At 41.1% G+C, this 16,857-nt stretch overlaps 1 protein-coding gene across 2 annotated transcripts in view; it reads left to right on the plus strand.

Annotated features, from left to right (window-relative positions):
* Positions 1-16,857, plus strand: part of LOC121292505 (zinc finger protein DPF3-like) — a 122,587-nt gene that overhangs the window by 74,287 nt on the left and 31,443 nt on the right. The window contains exons 4-8 of one of the 2 annotated variants that reach the window (XM_041214545.1): positions 4,673-4,800; positions 7,918-8,010; positions 9,916-9,991; positions 10,166-10,207; positions 10,454-10,591. In XM_041214545.1, the coding sequence (XP_041070479.1) occupies positions 4,673-4,800; positions 7,918-8,010; positions 9,916-9,991; positions 10,166-10,207; positions 10,454-10,591 (477 nt within the window). The remainder of the gene's footprint in view (positions 1-4,672; positions 4,801-7,917; positions 8,011-9,915; positions 9,992-10,165; positions 10,208-10,453; positions 10,592-16,857) is intronic. The other variant, XM_041214546.1, reaches the window with a different exon arrangement.

Here is a 16,857-nt window from a genome sequence, read left to right on the forward strand (position 1 = left end):
GTGGTCAGGGTCAGCAGGGTGTGACTGCAAGTGAGGCAGGTAGAGAGGAGCCTCAGCTCTTGACCTTGTCCAACAGGTATGAGGTACTTGCTCCCTGTGTGGATGAGGAAGAGGGCTGTAGGGAGGATGAGCCAGCTGACCATGGCACCGTGGCACAGGAGGCCATTCAAGAGGGGGGAGCAAAAAGACAAGTGGTAGTTGTAGGGGATTCTATAATTAGGGGAATTGATAGCATCCTTTGTAAGCAGAATTGAGAGTCCTGCATGGTATGTTGCCTGCCCGGTGCCAGGGTAAGGGACATCTCTGACCGGCTTGAAAGGATATTGGAGAGGGAGGGGGAGGATCCAGTTGTTGTGGTCCACCTCGGGACAAATAACATAGGTAAGACTAGGAAAGAGGACCTATTTGGGGATTATCAGGAACTAGGAACTAAATTAAAGAACAGGTCCTCAAGGGTTATAATCTCCGGATTACTACCCTAGCCACGTGCAAATTGGCATATGGACGCAAGAATAAGGGAAGTAAACACGTGGCTAAAGGAGTGGTGCGGGAAAGAGGGGTTCCATTTCGTGGGGCACTGACATCAGTATTGGAACAGGAGGGATCTGTACTGTTGGGACAGTCTCCACCTGAACCGATCTGGGACCAATGTTCTAGCGAAAAGGGTAAATAGAGTGGTCAACCATGGCTGACAAGGGAAGTCAGGGACAACACTTTAAACTAGAAAGTGGGGGGGAGGGAAGGGTAAAACTCCAAGAAGTATGACTAATGGGAAACAAAGCAGCAGGTTAGCTTATGTGGGGGTGGGGGGGGTGGGGGTGGGGGGGGGGGGGGGGGGGGGGTGTTGTGGTGGGGTAGGGGGGTTGGGGTGGGGGTGGGGTAGGGGGTTTGGGGTGGGGGTGGGGGGGGTTGTTGGGGTGGGGGGGTGGGTAGTGGGGGGTGGATTCAACTTCATGGAAAATTATGAAAAAACTGAAAAGAAAGGAGAGCCCAGGAGAGGCTATTAAAGTCCCCAGAACACAAAATAGGACAGAGTGTTTGGAAAGGGCTAGGAGTCTAACTTCAAGCACATCAGATAAAGGGACAACAATGAGAAAGGGGACGGGAAAAACAGGACTGAAGGTGTTGTATCTGAATGCACGCAGTATACAAAATAAGGTAAATGAGCTTGTGGTGCAGATTGAAATTGGCAGGTATGATGTGGTGGGCATCACAGAGACATGGCTGCAAGGGAATCAGGACTGGGAGCTAAATAGCCAAGGATATACATCCTATCGAAAAGATAGGCAGGCTGGCAGAGGGGGTGGGTTTGCTTTGTTAGTAAAAAATGAAATTAAATTGATAGCAAGAAATGATGTAGAATCTGTGTGGGTAGAGTTGAACCGCAAATGTAAAAAAAACCATAATGGGGGTTTTTTACAGGCCTCCGACCAGTAGTCAGGATGTGGGTCACAAGATACACCAGGAGATAGAAAAGGCGTGTAAGAAAGGCAAGGTTACAGTGATCATGGGGGATTTCAATATGTAGGTAGACTGGGAAAATCAGGTTGGTAGTGGATCCCAAGAAAAGGAATTTGTAGAATGTCTATGAGATGGCTTTTTGGAGCAGCTTGTGGTGGAGCCCACTAGGGAACAGGCAATTCCAGATTTAGTGATGTGTAATGAGGCAGATTTGATAAGGGAGCTTAAGGTGAAGGAACCTTTAGGAGGAAGTGACCATAATATGACAGAATTTACCCTGCAATTTGAGAGGAAAAAGCTGGAATCAGATGTAATGGTATTACAGTTGAATAAAGGCAACTGCAGAGGCATGAGGGAGGAGCTGGCCAGAATTGACTAGGAGGTGAGCCTAGCAGGAAAGACAGTGGAACAGCAATGGCAGGAGTTTCTGGGAGTAATTTGGGAGACACAGCAAAAATTCATCCCTAGAAAGAAGAAGCATACTAAAGGGAGGACGAGGCAACCATGGCTGACAAGGGAAGTCAGGGACAGCATAAAAGCTAAAGAGAAAGCATACAATGCAGCGAAGAGCAGTGGGAAGCCAGGGGTTTGGGAAGCCTATAAAGACCAACAGAGGACAACTAAAAAAGAAATAAGGAGGGAGAAGATTGAATATGGGGGTAAACTAGCCAGTAGTATAAAAGAAGATTGCAAGAGTTTTTTTTAGATATATAAAGGGTAAGAGAGAGGCAAAAGTGGACATTGGGCCGCTGGAAAATGACGCTGGAGAAGTAGTAGTGGGGAACAAAGAAATGGCGGAGGAACTGAATAGGTACTTTGCGTCAGTCTTCACAGTGGAAGACATGAGTAATATCCCAAAGTTCAAGAGAGTTGGGGGGCAGAGGTGAGTATGGTGGCCATTACCAAGGAGACGGTGCTAGGAAAACTGAAAGGTTTGAAGGTGGATAAATCACCTAGGCCAGATAGATTACACCCCAGAGTTCTGAAGGAGATAGCTGAAGAGTGGAGGCTTTAGTGGTGATCTTTCAGGAATCACTGGAGTCAGGGAGGGTCCCAGAGGACTGGAAAATCACTAATGTAAGCCCCCCCCCCCCCCCCCCCCCCCCGTTTAAGAAGGGAGTGAGGCAAAAGGCGGGAAATTACAGGCCGATTAGCCTGACCTTGGTTGTTGGTAAGATTTTAGGGTCCATTATTAAGGATGAGATTTCAGAATACTTGGAAGTGCATGATAAAATCGGACAAAGTCAGTATGGTTTCATCAAGGGGAGGTCATGCCTGACAAATCTGTTAGAATTCTTTGAGGAGGTAACGAGTAGGTTAGACAAAGGAGAGCCAGTGGATGTTATCTACTTGGACTACCAGAAGGCCTTTGACAAGGTGCCGCACAGGAGGCTGCTCAGTAAGATAAGAGCCCATCGTGTTAGAGGCAAGGTACTAGCATGGATAGAAGATTGGGTGTCTGGCAGGAGGCAGAGAGTGGGGATAAGGGGGTCCTTTTCAGGATGGTGGCCGGTGACTAGTGGAGTTCCGCAGGGTTCAGTGTTGGGACCACAACTTTTCACTTTATACATTAGTGATCTAGATGAAGGAACTGAGGGCATCCTGGCTAAGTTTGCAGATGATACAAAAATAGGTGAGGGACAGGTAGTATTGAGGAAGTGGGGAGGCTGCAGAAGGATTTGGACAGGTTAGGAGAATGGGCAAAGAAGTGGCAGATGGAATACAATGTGGGCAAGTGTGAGGTCATGCACTTTGGTAGGAAGAATAGAGGCATAGACTATTTTCTAAATGGGGAGAGAATTCAGAAACCTGGAGTGCAAAGGGACTTGGGAGTCCTAGTCCAGGATTCTCTTAAGGTTAACTTGCAGGTTGAGTCGGTAGTTAGGAAGGCAAATGCAATGTTGGCATTTATTTCGAGAGGACTAGAATATAAAAGCAGGGATGTGCTGCTGAGGCTTTATAAGGCTCTGGTCAGACCATATTTAGAATATTGTGAGCAATTTTGGACCCCGTATCTCAGGAAGGATGTGCTGGCCCTGGAGAGGGTCCAGAGGAGGTTCACGAGAACGATCCCAGGAATGAAAGGCTTAACATATGAGGAACATTTGAGGACTCTGGGTCTATACTCGATGGAGTTTAGAAGGATGAGGGGGATCTGATTGAAACTTACAGAATACTGAAAGGCCGGGATAGAGTGGACGTGGGGAAGATGTTTCCATTAGTAGGAGAGACTAGGACCCGAAGGCACAGCCTCGGAGTAAAGGGGAGACCTTTTAGAACAGCGATGAGGAGAAACTTCTTTAGCCAGAGAGTGGTGAATCTATGGAATTCATTGCCACAGAAGGCTGTGAAGGCCAGGTCATTGAGTGTATATAAGACCGAGATAGATAGGTTCTTGATTGGTAAGGGGATCAAAGGTTACGGGGAGAAGGTGGGAGAATGGGATTGAGAAGCTTATCAGTCATGATTGAATGGTGGAGCAGACTCGATGGGCCGAATGTCCTAATTTCTGCTCCTGTGTCTTATGGTCTTATTCTAGAATTCAGGAGAAACTCCTCTACACAGTGTGCTTAGAATGTAAAACTTGCAACAGTAGTTGAAGCAACAAATGAGATTAATTTAAGGGGAAGTTTGATAAACACATGAAGCAGGAAGGAATACAAGGTTCTGTTCAATGGGGTTAGATGAAGAAGTGTGGGAGAAAGCATGTGTGGAGCATAAACACCAACGTGAACAAGTTTCTGTGCTGTTAATACTATGCAATCAGTAAAGTTACAAAATCGACTAATTAGGGCTCTCAATGTTTTGTGTAGCTTTCTCTCAGTTTCTCTCTGATCTCTTCTCATGCCCTCTCTAAACTCATCTTGTCCCTGAAACCCACCGCTAAGACTCTCAATCCTATTTTAACTAAACTACAGATCACTCAGCTTCCCTTCCTGGACCCCACATTAGCTAATATCATTTAACAGTTCTCCTTTCTCGGGTTCTGACCCCCGCCCATTTTAATCTCTTATTATTAACACCCAACTGAAAAAGAACCCTTGACCACACCATCCTTGCCACCTATCGCCTGAGACCAACACCCCTTTCGTCTCATGTCCTTGCATGTGTTGTCACCTGCCAAGTTCATTCTCATCTTTCCCAGAACTCCATGTTTGCACCTCTTCAATCAGGTTTTATTGGAATATGTGCATTTTCCATTTTTACATAGAAGGTGAGATCTCCTTAAAAAAAGATGGTGTGTCGGCTGAAGGGACAACATTGGAAGCTCTTCTCCGTGGGGAGGCACTGGAGAAAAGAAATGAATCGAAAGACGATGACGCCCTCAATGAAATTCAGGTCAGTCGTTTTGCCTCTTTAGGGAATGACCCCTGTGGCAGTTTGCAGAGTGCAGTTGATCTCTACATCGAGGATAACCAATCTTTATATTCACAGGAATTATTTTATCACCATGCAATCAGCCTCTTATCAGCAGATCATTTACAATAAACTTTGAATTTTGTTTTAAAATGTCTTTGGTAACTTTATTTTCCTTTGGCATGATAATGTGGCATGTTTCCCACCCAGTCTTGCTTCACTGTTTAATGAGAGTAGATACAGTTTATTGCATGGCATTAATCAATGCTTTTCTTGGCTTGCTACTTGATACTGTCCATCCTGAACTAAGCTGTATCCTGTGTCCTCTATTATTCTACAGCTGGCTGATGCATTCCCTAAGCTCTCAGCCCACCCTCCCGCAAACCTCAATACCACCAATTAAGTAAAATTTGCTATAGGATAAAGGCTTCTGCTTTATGGCACTATGTACTGCCTCTGATTGACTTCATTTCTCACTTGCTTCTTTCCTGCACAGAAACTGGTTGAGTGGTGATTGCTGCAGACAATGCCAACACCTGGCAAAACTGCGATGGGCCTTTGGAAATTCATTCATTTATGCCAGTTGTCTCTTCCCTTCCCCCAGCAGCCCCCAATCTGCCCCATGCATAGTGTCTTGAGGTTCTACAATTGACCCTTGTTTCTAAGATGTTACACATTTCAGTAAATGATCACAGTAGTGAAACTAACTTGCCCTGCTTTGCTCCATGTTCCTCTAATGGGGTATAGCATTGACCACCAAATGTTTGTCATTTTTCACTTAGGATTGTAACAATGCATTCAATCTTTCGCTTTTTTTTAAATGAACACCACAAACCCTCATGAAATGATTCTAATTGTATCCAGGATTGGACTTGAATTGTTTGTTTATCTCCTAAGATTGAATAGCTGCGAAACATGGATAACTTATAGCCATCCAGAAATGAAGCTGAGCAACTTTCGCCTTCATTGTTTTGCGGTGAATTCTGGGAAGAACGGAATCACAAATGCAGCTGCCCTCTCAAAGCCAACGCTCCCAAATATGCTGGCTCTCATCAAGTAGAGGCAACTTTGCTGGCTCAGGGCTGGTTGCATACCTAAGTATTTTCTGTACGGTGAGGTAGCCGGAGCCAGATGACCAATAGATGTCCAAAGCTACACTTCAAGGATGCTTAGAAGTGTGGCATGAAGGTCCTAAGCGTTGTTTCTTGCATCTAGGAGATATTAGCTGATGACAGAGGAAAATGGCAATATCACCTATGTGCCAGCATGCACCACCATGACGATCAGTGACAACTGCAGCTTGGCAGCAGGCGCCAACACCGAAAACAACAACCTGAAATGACACCTGATCACCCCGCTTGTGGCAGAATCTGCCTTGCACAGATTGAGTCTCTTCGTCCATCGCCAAAAGTGCACCATATGAAGTTACCCCATCCCTAGTGAATTTGATTTGCTGCATGTTCATCACCATATGTAGATGGAAGGATGCTGACAAAACTTATATTCACTTTGGATCAATTCTTTCAGCATTTAATCTCTCCTTTGTATGCATACGCTCTTATTCTTAATCTCTGCCCGCTGTCCCTTCCCCTCCGTTGTCCCCAGTCCCCCCTCCCCCCCCCTGCAAAACCCCACAAACCACAAGCCAACTGGCTCACTGCTGGCTTTGTACTATTATCCAGTGTTGAAAGCTTGTATTCTCTTCTTCCATCCTTTGACAGCAGAGCTGTTATATTTGTATAACCACACTGTTTGTCTGAATCATATACCGGGAGAAGGAGTTACTTATTCCAGGCCTGCAGGTAAAGCAAATGATCATTCTTTTGGGTTACAAGATTCCTTTTTCTCTCAGTAAACAAACTCCCTCCTCATTCCTTAATCTGTAGGCTTGTGGGCTGCTGGTCAAGTTTTGCATAATCTGTGGTTTGCAGAATTTGATATTTACAAGAATTTGTTTGGGTCAGTTTGGAAAAGTAATAGCAGCTGGTGCTATGCACAATATCCAGGGTACAATTGCCAGCCAATCCTTTTAGAATTCTGTAATGACATATGCAGTTAAACTCACTACATCTGCTACCATGGCTGTGTATGCACGCCTGCACTGCTTATTTTTGTTAAGTGCTATTTATTTATTTAATGTAGCTTCTACAGAAGCTATTGGTTCAGTCTCCTAGAGAATTCTTTTGATTACCGTTGGTAATAATGAAGCTTGTTTGCATGAGTTCTCTTTCTGCAGGATACTTTTATATATTAAAATGAACAAGTGATGAACTGAATTAATTAGTTTCCAGTTAAGACTTTGTTCTTGATGAAAGTTTTTTTTCTTTTAAAAAAATAAATACACCAAGGTACCTCAATGAATATGCACTTTTTAATAAATTCTGTGTAACGGCACCGTGTTGAAGGGAAACGGAGGAGATTGGGAAATTTTGAGTGGCTTCCTAACCCTTTTACTTGTAGGCAAAATCAAGTCTTCTACCCAGGGCTGTGTCCTGTGCTCTAGGTCCCAGCCTGTCGGCAATGCTACGCAGCTGGTGCTGTGCGTGGTGCTGTGTAGGCCTGGAATAGGTATCGGCAGATTTTCTCAACAAAAACAAGTGCCCTTCTATGACATGGCTTACACTGCAAGTGATACAGGGTTATGTAGTGTTAATGTCATTGGACTCATAATCCAGAGGCCACGCTATGCTCTGGAGACATGGGTTCAAATTCTACCATGGCAGCTGGTGGGAATTTGAATTCAATTAATAAATTTGGAATTTAAAGCTCGTCTTAGTAATGGTGCCTATGAAACTATCATCAGTTGTTGTATAAACCGATCTGATTCACTAATGCCTTTAGAGAAGGAAATCTGCCAACCTTACCCAATCTGGCCTACATGTAACTCCAGATCTACAGTGGTTGACTTTAAACTGACCTCTAAAACGGCCTAGTATGCTACTCAGTTAAAGGGCGATTAGGGGTGAGCAACAAATGCTGGCCTTGCTGACATCCGAAGAACAGAGAAAAAAAAATCATGGGCATGGCTGCTGAAAACTACTGAGATTATGTTGTGAGATTCGAAATGGCCCTAATAATTGCATTTTCTATTGACTACAGCGAGTTTTGGCCAATGAGGAGAATATAGATGATTTGGAGGAAGAAGAATTAGAAGATGATGTTCCAAAACGTAAAAATAAGCCCAGAGGACGGGTAAGCACAATCCCGAAAAGAGACAAATTAATACAATTAATTTTGGTCTTTAGCAGCTTTTCAGTTCTTAAAATAAATATTTCTACATTATTTATTACTCTCCACCTTTGCCTATCTTTGACAAATTTTAATAAGTTATAATTTCTTGCGTAGTATAGAGAACACATCTGCTTGATTTGAATGCTATGAATTAGTAAAAGTTTTGTAATTGTGGATTTTGATGCAGAATTGTTTCTTAATACATGGAGGTTGTTATTTTAATTAAACTATTTTTTACTGGACCTTTCAAAAGGTTGGGCTGAAATTCCTGATTAGCTTATTTCAAGCATAGTTGTTTTTCTCCAGGGATTCTGCAGGGTGTTGCACAAAGTAAATGGACTTATTTCAAAATACTCTTGCATGTTCTCTTTAAAAAGTCATCCTATTCTCGGTGGCTCCATGGTTCTGAATCTTGTTTTCCAGTCCCATTTTCTTGCACAAATGCCCTGGCGGCCTTTTCAGTAAGTGAGCCTTATATCATTTATGTTTTGAACCTTGCAGTGTTCACCCTCTGATTAACAGAGCTAGTGAAGTCCAGGATTCACTGCTACTCTAACTAGCAATAACTAAACTTGCATAGGATTCTCATGATATCTTTGTTCAGTATGAAAAGCAGGAAATGTGAACCAGTAAACCTACTTTGTTTAGGCTGAAACAGGTGATGTTTGCATTTATTTAGTATTATGTTGGGGGAAATAAAGACATGGACGGATGCTGTGTGCCACGAGAAATAATTTAGCATGCATGTGACTACTAAGAATTCTGTTTTCCCATTTCTGACCAGTGAACTCTTGAAGAGGTGGTATATTGCTGAAATATCAAAGATCAATGCACACCCCTAACCCCTAATTATAAATTTTAAACAAATGCAAACATTATAGTTCTTACAATTAATAGCTCTTAATACTGTATAATAATTGTAAAAACAGTTGTTAAAAATGATCAAGTTTGTTTTTTAATTTGCTTTAAAAACTGGAAGAAAATACTATTAAATTATTTTAATTAACATTAAAGCTTCAAATTAAAGGAGAAACCAAGCTTTTAATGTTTTCAGTTTTAATTGAACATGGAATTAACATTGATACAATATGCTTGAATCCTGAAATAAAAACAGAATATGCTGGAAATACTCAGTAGATCAGGCAGAATCTGATGAAAGGTCATCAACCTGAAATGTTAACTCTGTTTCTTTTCCGACAGGGTGCTGCCAGACCTGCTGAGTATTTCCAGCATTTTCTGTTTTTGTTACAAATTAACATTAGTATTTTTTCAGTGACAAAATTGTTTAAAAAAAAAAGTAGACACTGACCAAAATTATCAAAAAAAACCTGCATTGCCTTTACCATTAGCGGCAGGACAATGCTGACACCAAACTGGCATGTTTGACTGTGCATACCTTTGTATGCTTCCAGGCTGTAACTGAGTCTTGTAATACTCTACACTTTGGTTTCCTAATCTTTTAAACAAATATATCTTGGAGATTTTTTAAACCTTTAACTTTTGGAGATGTGTTTCTCTGTATTTGTAGTTTGTAGGATATTGGTGACAGGACAGCAAAAGGAAAACTCATATTTAAGTTACTAAGTTTCAGTGTTCTATAATGTTCTTAATTCGCCACCTCAAATTGATAGCCCATCGCTGTCTCCAGCACTGACAGACACTGAATAAATCAAGTTTGAGACACTGAATAAATCAAGTTTGAAAATGCAAAAATCTATAAATTCCCTAAGAGATACCTTTCACAATATAAGTGGGGGGACAAATGCATTCCTGAAATCCTAGTGGCAGTTTTGCTGTCTTAATGAAATTGATCAACCCTAAATTTCAGTCACCTAAATTTATATCCTCTTTTCTTGAAATATACAGACACGTGGTATGGGTGGTAGAAAAAGAACCGATTCCACTGCCCAGGAAGACCATGATAAACCATATGTGTGTGACAGTAAGTAATGCAACACAGTGATTACAAGTAGAAATTGCCTCTTGCTGCTTCCTTTGGACACTCCTGCTCTTGCATGTGGTAAAAGTGTCTCATCTCCTCTCTGGTCTGCTACCTTTATGTCTCTCTTCTGTGAAATTCACTCCTTTTTCTCTTGTTTCTTCTTCTCTGTTTCAGATAGTTACAAACAAAAGCATAACTCAAAAACATCTGACAAAGGTACTTTTCAGTCTATGAGTAACTGTGCATAGACTGCAGCTGGAGTGATTTGCTTCTTGCCTGTTTTTAAGTTACCTTTTGTGTATTTTTATTTTTTATTCATAATACTGTATATCCTTGATTACTTCACTGTGCTGAAGTGGTTAACCTTTTTTTAAAAAAAAGGCACTGATTAAAATGTATATGCAACCTAGTTGATTGTACGTGATTAATGTGTTACCATTTTATCTTTCTCTTTTTCTCTAGTCTGCGGCAAGCGATACAAGAACCGTCCAGGCCTCAGTTATCATTATGCTCATACTCATTTAGCTGACGAGGAAGGGGATGATGACCGAGATTTGGAGCCTCATTCACCACCAGTCCTGAGAAGCGAAGGTCACAAACGTAAGATCGTAAGATGTGCCCAGTTCCTGTACTGTGCTAATGAGAGCAGGCCCCACCACAGTGTAGCAAATCAGATGATCCTGGAGGAAGGTTTCTATGCTCACCATATAACAGAATCATAAATATGCTCATGTTGATTGCCTCTGGTACTTATGGCAAAATTGTAAGTGATTATTCTGAGCATTAATCTTTTTTTTGTAAAAATACTAACCAGAGGAAGTCTTCAAAAGTGCATTATTACGTTAATGCAGGATGGTATACGTAGAATTGTTCTGGTCACTAAAAGAGCAAATGGTAGGATTATTGACTGGGGACGAATTTTATACATAGTAAAATGTGATATTCAAGGAAGGGTGCATTGGTCCTCTTTAAAATGAATGTACTAAATATTAATGTATTTTCTTGCTATATTTATAGCTCATCAAAACATGACTTTTTAGCTATTTATGATTCATAGCCTTCTCCCCAGATTATATTTCCTTTTTTTAAGATGAAGTGGAAGGAGAAATCCCATTAACTTAGTTTGTTAAATATAAATTTTCAGGCTCTGATGTGGAGGCAGTTTAGCACAGGAATGAAGAGAAAGGGAGTGCCAAAGAGAATTCCTCCCTGCCCTGACCACAAGCCATTTAATGAAGTCTGACTGAAAGATATAGGGTTTGACAGTTTTGCAGTGACAGCAGAGATTGAGCCGAGAAGTATTCAGGAGAAATGTTTAGCTAAAGGAGAGTCTGAGGAATTGTCTTGGGATCAGCAGACAGCTGAATATTGATCAGTTTTTGCTTAAGTAAGCAAGATCACGGACTGAATACTTGCACCGGGGAGAAGGAAGGTAGGGGTTAGGAGCGATGATTGTCCTGATTAGGCTGTTACTATAGAAACCACACAGACCTGAATGTGGTGATGCACAGCAGCAGCTAAAAATAATCTATTTTGCTCAGGTATGTCCTTTCAGAGAAACCTTGTTTTGATTGCATCCTGCGTGTCAGGTATTGGCACCATCAACTCAGCAGTGATCAAGCAAGCAAAAGTGGTTGGAGGTTACAGAGAGCAGAATGAACAGCATGGACTGTATTTTAATGAATTGAGGTTTTTGTTATGTTTCATCTTTATTCTCTATTTTACATGCCCTTTGAAGTTGATATTCTTATATTTGCTGGCAGGAGCTAACCTGTGTCCAGGGCTAAGCTACTTGGATATGAAAGCCATGGATGGTTGATGGCTCCAAATGATGGATGTTGACATTGTCTTGTCCAAAAAATAATTTCAAACTCTTACTGAGAGTTTTTTTTTAAACTAAATTCACACATCAATACAGTCCATCCTCTTACCCCAGACTAATACTTTCAGATCCACATGAGTGAATTTGCTGTACAAAAATCACACATTACTGCTTGTCAGTCAAAAATTGTTAACACTTTCCCATTTTCTTTTTTAATTTCTTCATTTCGCTCTCCTGAGTAATGTTTTTCTTGTTAATGGTTCTTTTTGTATTTTTCCCTTCCTACTACTTCCTTCCCCATCCTTTTGTTTTTCTTCTTTGTGGTCGATTTTATTTGTCTATTATTCCCTTCACGTCCTTTCCAACTCAAACCATCTTATTTCTTGTTGTCAAACCCTTGCACCTTTCCCCTTTGTCTCAGATATTTTTTCTGTGTGCATATTGAATACAAAGGATGTTTGTGGTTGCACTTTTCTTCCTTTAGCAGTTTGCATTGTAAAGAAGGTGCAAAATGTTAATGCGCATTATTTCAATCTGTAATGGGTATGTGTCAGTGATTTTATGACCATAACAGAGGAGACACTTCTAGAGGATCACATAGTCCCCAAGTTACACTGCTGGTTGCTACTCTTGACCGTCTTTACACCAAATATCTTTTCCAATGTTTGTCAGTTGGTGTTTCAGTGCTGGCTAATCCTAGCAGCAAGAGCAGAGCAAAAAGGGACAGTTGAGGTGGGGGATAGGAATTGCTAACTTCTACCAGTCTCCTGTTAAACTGAAATTCTCAATAATTCAAAGAGATAATGAGAACAGGAAGAGTTGAAGAATCACTTCTGATGAAGAGCAAAATGTGAATGTTGCAAGTTTTCCCCCAAACCCCCTTAATCACTGGATGTAATTTTGCTTTTAAGATTCCTGAAATTGGTTCTGTAGGTTTAGTGCGATTCATTTTTGCTTGTTCCAGTTGGCTGAAAACTGGTTGTGATTCTAGTTGGTAAATCTACAATAACTAAATAAATAGAAGGAAATCTTGTTGGAGTGGGTGGAGGTGAACAGGTGAGGAAATCCAAAGCATTCAAGTTTCAGTGCAGTTACCACAGGAACTCACTGAGGACTTAAATGTTAAAGGTGCTTTATTAATGCAAGTTTTTTTTCTTGAGCAATATCTTGTATGACAGTGATTTGTGTGTGTGTCTCTATTGACTTTGTTTGCCTCTCCCCTTCCTCTTTTTCCAGTAGTCCTAGTCGCTTTTGTACATAACTCAACCAATGAAGTTAATTCTACCAGGACCTATAAGATGAAATGCACAACAAACCATTGTAGCAAATTTGTTGCACAATTTTTTGGTGAGCTAGCTTTGTGTCCTCCAGATTTCTGGCTCGAGCTGTTATACATTTTGGTCTGTTAATGCGCAGTTCTGAAAGGATCTGTTTTATGTAGAATATATAAAAATATCCACAAGTTTTCATGGAGCTTGGGTTATTGGCATTTTAAGTTTTGTAAACTTGCTGACCTGGACTTGTGATTAATGGCAAAGCAAGGACACTCACTGCTAGCCTCAAAAAAAAAAAGCTGCCCATAGAGATCTAGTGACAGTCTTAGTATACAGCAGCAGCAGTGATGTCAGCAAGCAGAAAGGCAACCCATCAAATTGAAGTATTCGGACACAGCAAGCCAGGAAGTTAAAACCATTTCAAACCATTTCTCTTTAAATTTCAATTTTCAGGTGAAGAAATAAAAGTATGATTATTAAGATAGAAGCTAAAATAATGTTAAACTTTTTTTTAAATTGTCTTTGAAAATATGGTGAATTTTTAATCCTTGTGGAGAAATTTCACCTTCCATAAATGCAAATTTAGCTTTCCTAGTCTAATGGGGATGTTTAAATGTAATTATGAAGTTAAACGCTGTTAAAAGCCTAGTTACATTTCATTCAACTTTTTCAAGAGTTTTTACAGGCAGACTAACAGTATTAGAATGGATATTTTCATCATTTCATGATTGCATTGGACATTGTGGTCTGTGAGAACCTCTACAGTACAACCTACAAAGAATAGGAACCTATGCTGCCCTCACTGACAGCAGCTTCAGGATTTCAGGGTTGTTCTACACATGTCCGAACTCCCAAAGTTGCTGTCAGTTTCAGAGGCATAATAACAGTGAACACGACAGTTTCATTGACATTACCATAGAAAATCTGGGTCATTGTTTTGATACAATTAAACAAAAAGTCCTTCTGTACTAGTGAACAGCTCCACCCTTTTTCACTTGTGTATTTATTGAAGCTTTGTCTGTATGCCTCCAAGTCACGTCAGAGCAGCCAGTGTATTCGCCAAGTGAGCAAGAAGGACAAGTGTTGCCGTTGCGAAACAAATATTTTTAAAATATTTGTTCGATAGTACAGAACTTGAGTATTGCTGAAAAAAGAGACATGCTGTCCAAACTTTTCATCTCGTACTCATTAGGACAGTTGAGACCAAAACATTGTCTGTTTTCAAGAAGGAATTAAACATAGCTCTTGGGGTGAATGGGATCAAAAGATATGGGGAGAAAGTGGGAGCAGGCTATCGAGTTGGATGATCAGCGATGATCATAATGAATGGCGGAGCAGGCTTGAAGGGCCAAATGGCCTACTCATGCTCTTAGTTTCTATGTTTCTCGGGCAGATCACAAGATTGCCAGCAGTAAAGGGAATAACAGATTATACTGCTTAAGAAGAGAGTGCTGATTGGTTGGCAAATGGACTCTGATTAGTAGAGGCATTGCCATGGAGAATGCAACAGAGAACAGTTAACTGCCAAACTGTTCTTCAAATTCAAACCAAGCAGGTGGACTCTGATTGGTCAAGGCATTGCCATGGGGAATGAACCAGGGAATGGCTATCCCCACAAGCTGTTGTTTAATTGAAAAAGGCACAGTGCATGGAAAGATCCTTCTGTCTGCAAAGGACAAGGCTTTGTGTATGAAGCAAGCAGTCAAATAAACTCCCTTTCCTCGACGTGCCAGTTGAGAAATCTGCCAGAGGGTTCTCTATTGCTACCACAAGCCTACCTTCATTGGTCAGTATAGGTGTTGGGATTCCAACAGGCTTAATGATTGGTTTTATCGGCAACCTTGTAAATAGGGCCCAAGCCATTTGCTCACCATGCAAGATTGATGCTGAAATAGGGCACATCAAAGCCATCCTGCGGGATAATAGTTACCCTGATCAGATCATTGTTCGCTGTATATTGAGAAAGCTCATGAATGGGCCTAAGGCTGCCACTTTCAGACTTTAAAAGAGCCCAGCCTACCTCCGATTACCTAGAAGGGTGAGGTGTCTCAAAATTTGAACAACAGGTGAAACTAGCTGTTTCATGCTGTTACTATGCAGAAGCAACACAAATAGTATTCTTCACTAACAGGATGCTGCAGTCAAGCCAAAATGATGTTCTGTCTATCACACAATTGAGTAATGTGGTATATGAACTTAAGTGCTGGTGTGATGCCAGGTACGTAGGTTGTGAGTCCCAACTACTGGTGAATCGTATCAAACAGCACATGCCTTGGCTGTTCACAATAGCTTAAGTACTGACCATACCCAACAAGCCCGTGCTTGCAAAACTCAAAAAATAGTGATCAACATTAAATGTGATTCTGCGATTGGACAATACTTGCTAAACAATCCTGATTGCGCTAAGAATTACACTGAGAACCAATTTAAGATGATCAGTTGGGCTCGCAGCATGGCTCATTTACGCATGTTAGAAGCCACATGTATTCACACAGGGCTCTGGCGGACGGCTGCTAGCTGGTTCATTCCCCATGGCAATGCTGTGACCAATCAGAGTCAACCTGCCTGGTTTGAATTTGAACAGTAGCTTGGCAGTTAACTGCTACTTGCTGCATTTTCCATGGCAATACCTCTATCAGTCAGAATCCACTTGCCAACCAATCGCTTCTCAAGCAGTATAAATTGTTGTTGACTTTAATGTTGATAATCTTATGACCTGTTCTGATGAGTGCAAGACAAAAAGCTTAGACAGCTTGTCATTTTTCAGCAATACTCAAATATTTAAAAAATAAGAAGATATGCCAGGATGGGAATCTCAATGATTCAGGGTTCCTGGAGGATCCCTAATTCTGGTCTCAGAGTGCTCAATGGTGGAGTCCTTAAATTCCTGTGTTTGATGTATGCAGAAGCAAACCCCCAAGATTCACAGTATTAATCTGCAGGATTTCCTTCTGTTTTTAATAACTTGTTCTGTAACTTAATCTGGATTTGTTGCCTGTTATGCTGAAAAGTAGGTGAATGCCATGTCAGACTAAAGGATGCACCATCTAAAATTGAAAGCAGAACAGTTTAATGATGGGAATCAAGTAACACCGGGCTAAAAGAACTTCCCGCTGCTGCAATTGAAGACTTAAGATCTGTATAAGTGCATTGTGTTTTATCAGCCTACTTTTAATGCAGCTTATAAATGTGTGCAGAGTTAACAGGCAGCCTTTGAGAAGGACAGAGACCAATAGTTATTGAACTGTCTGATAACAGATATCCTGATGTAACCTTGAGGAGGTTACATGACTGATGGTCTTTTTTTTTACATGGCATTTTGGCTGCATAATTATTGTACAATTAATTCAAGTTGGGATCTGGAATGTTGGAAAGGGTCACTCTCCCCTTCTCTTGGTGCATTCGTAAATATAGGTTGGCAGAATATGAACTGCATCAGGAGCAAAATCTCATATTGAGTTAGGGTTATTATTTGAAATGAATTGTGTAAATAAATTGATTTTGTGTCCTAGAGCTTTAGATTGGATAGACTGGAGTTGTTTTCCATGGAATAGCAAAGTTTGAGAGGGGACCTGGTAGAGGATATAAGATTATGAGGGGCATAGATGGGGTGGATAAGAAGGCACTTTTTTCATGAATGGAGGGGTCAATTACCAGGGGGCATAGATTTAAGGTAAGAGGTAGAAGGCTAAGAGGGGAGTTAAGGAGAAATGTTTTCACCCAAATGGGGATGGGAGTCTGGAACTCTCTGCCTAAAAGGGTGGATGAGT

This window comes from Carcharodon carcharias, chromosome 20, assembly GCF_017639515.1.
Source record: "Carcharodon carcharias isolate sCarCar2 chromosome 20, sCarCar2.pri, whole genome shotgun sequence".
NCBI lineage: Eukaryota > Metazoa > Chordata > Chondrichthyes > Lamniformes > Lamnidae > Carcharodon > Carcharodon carcharias.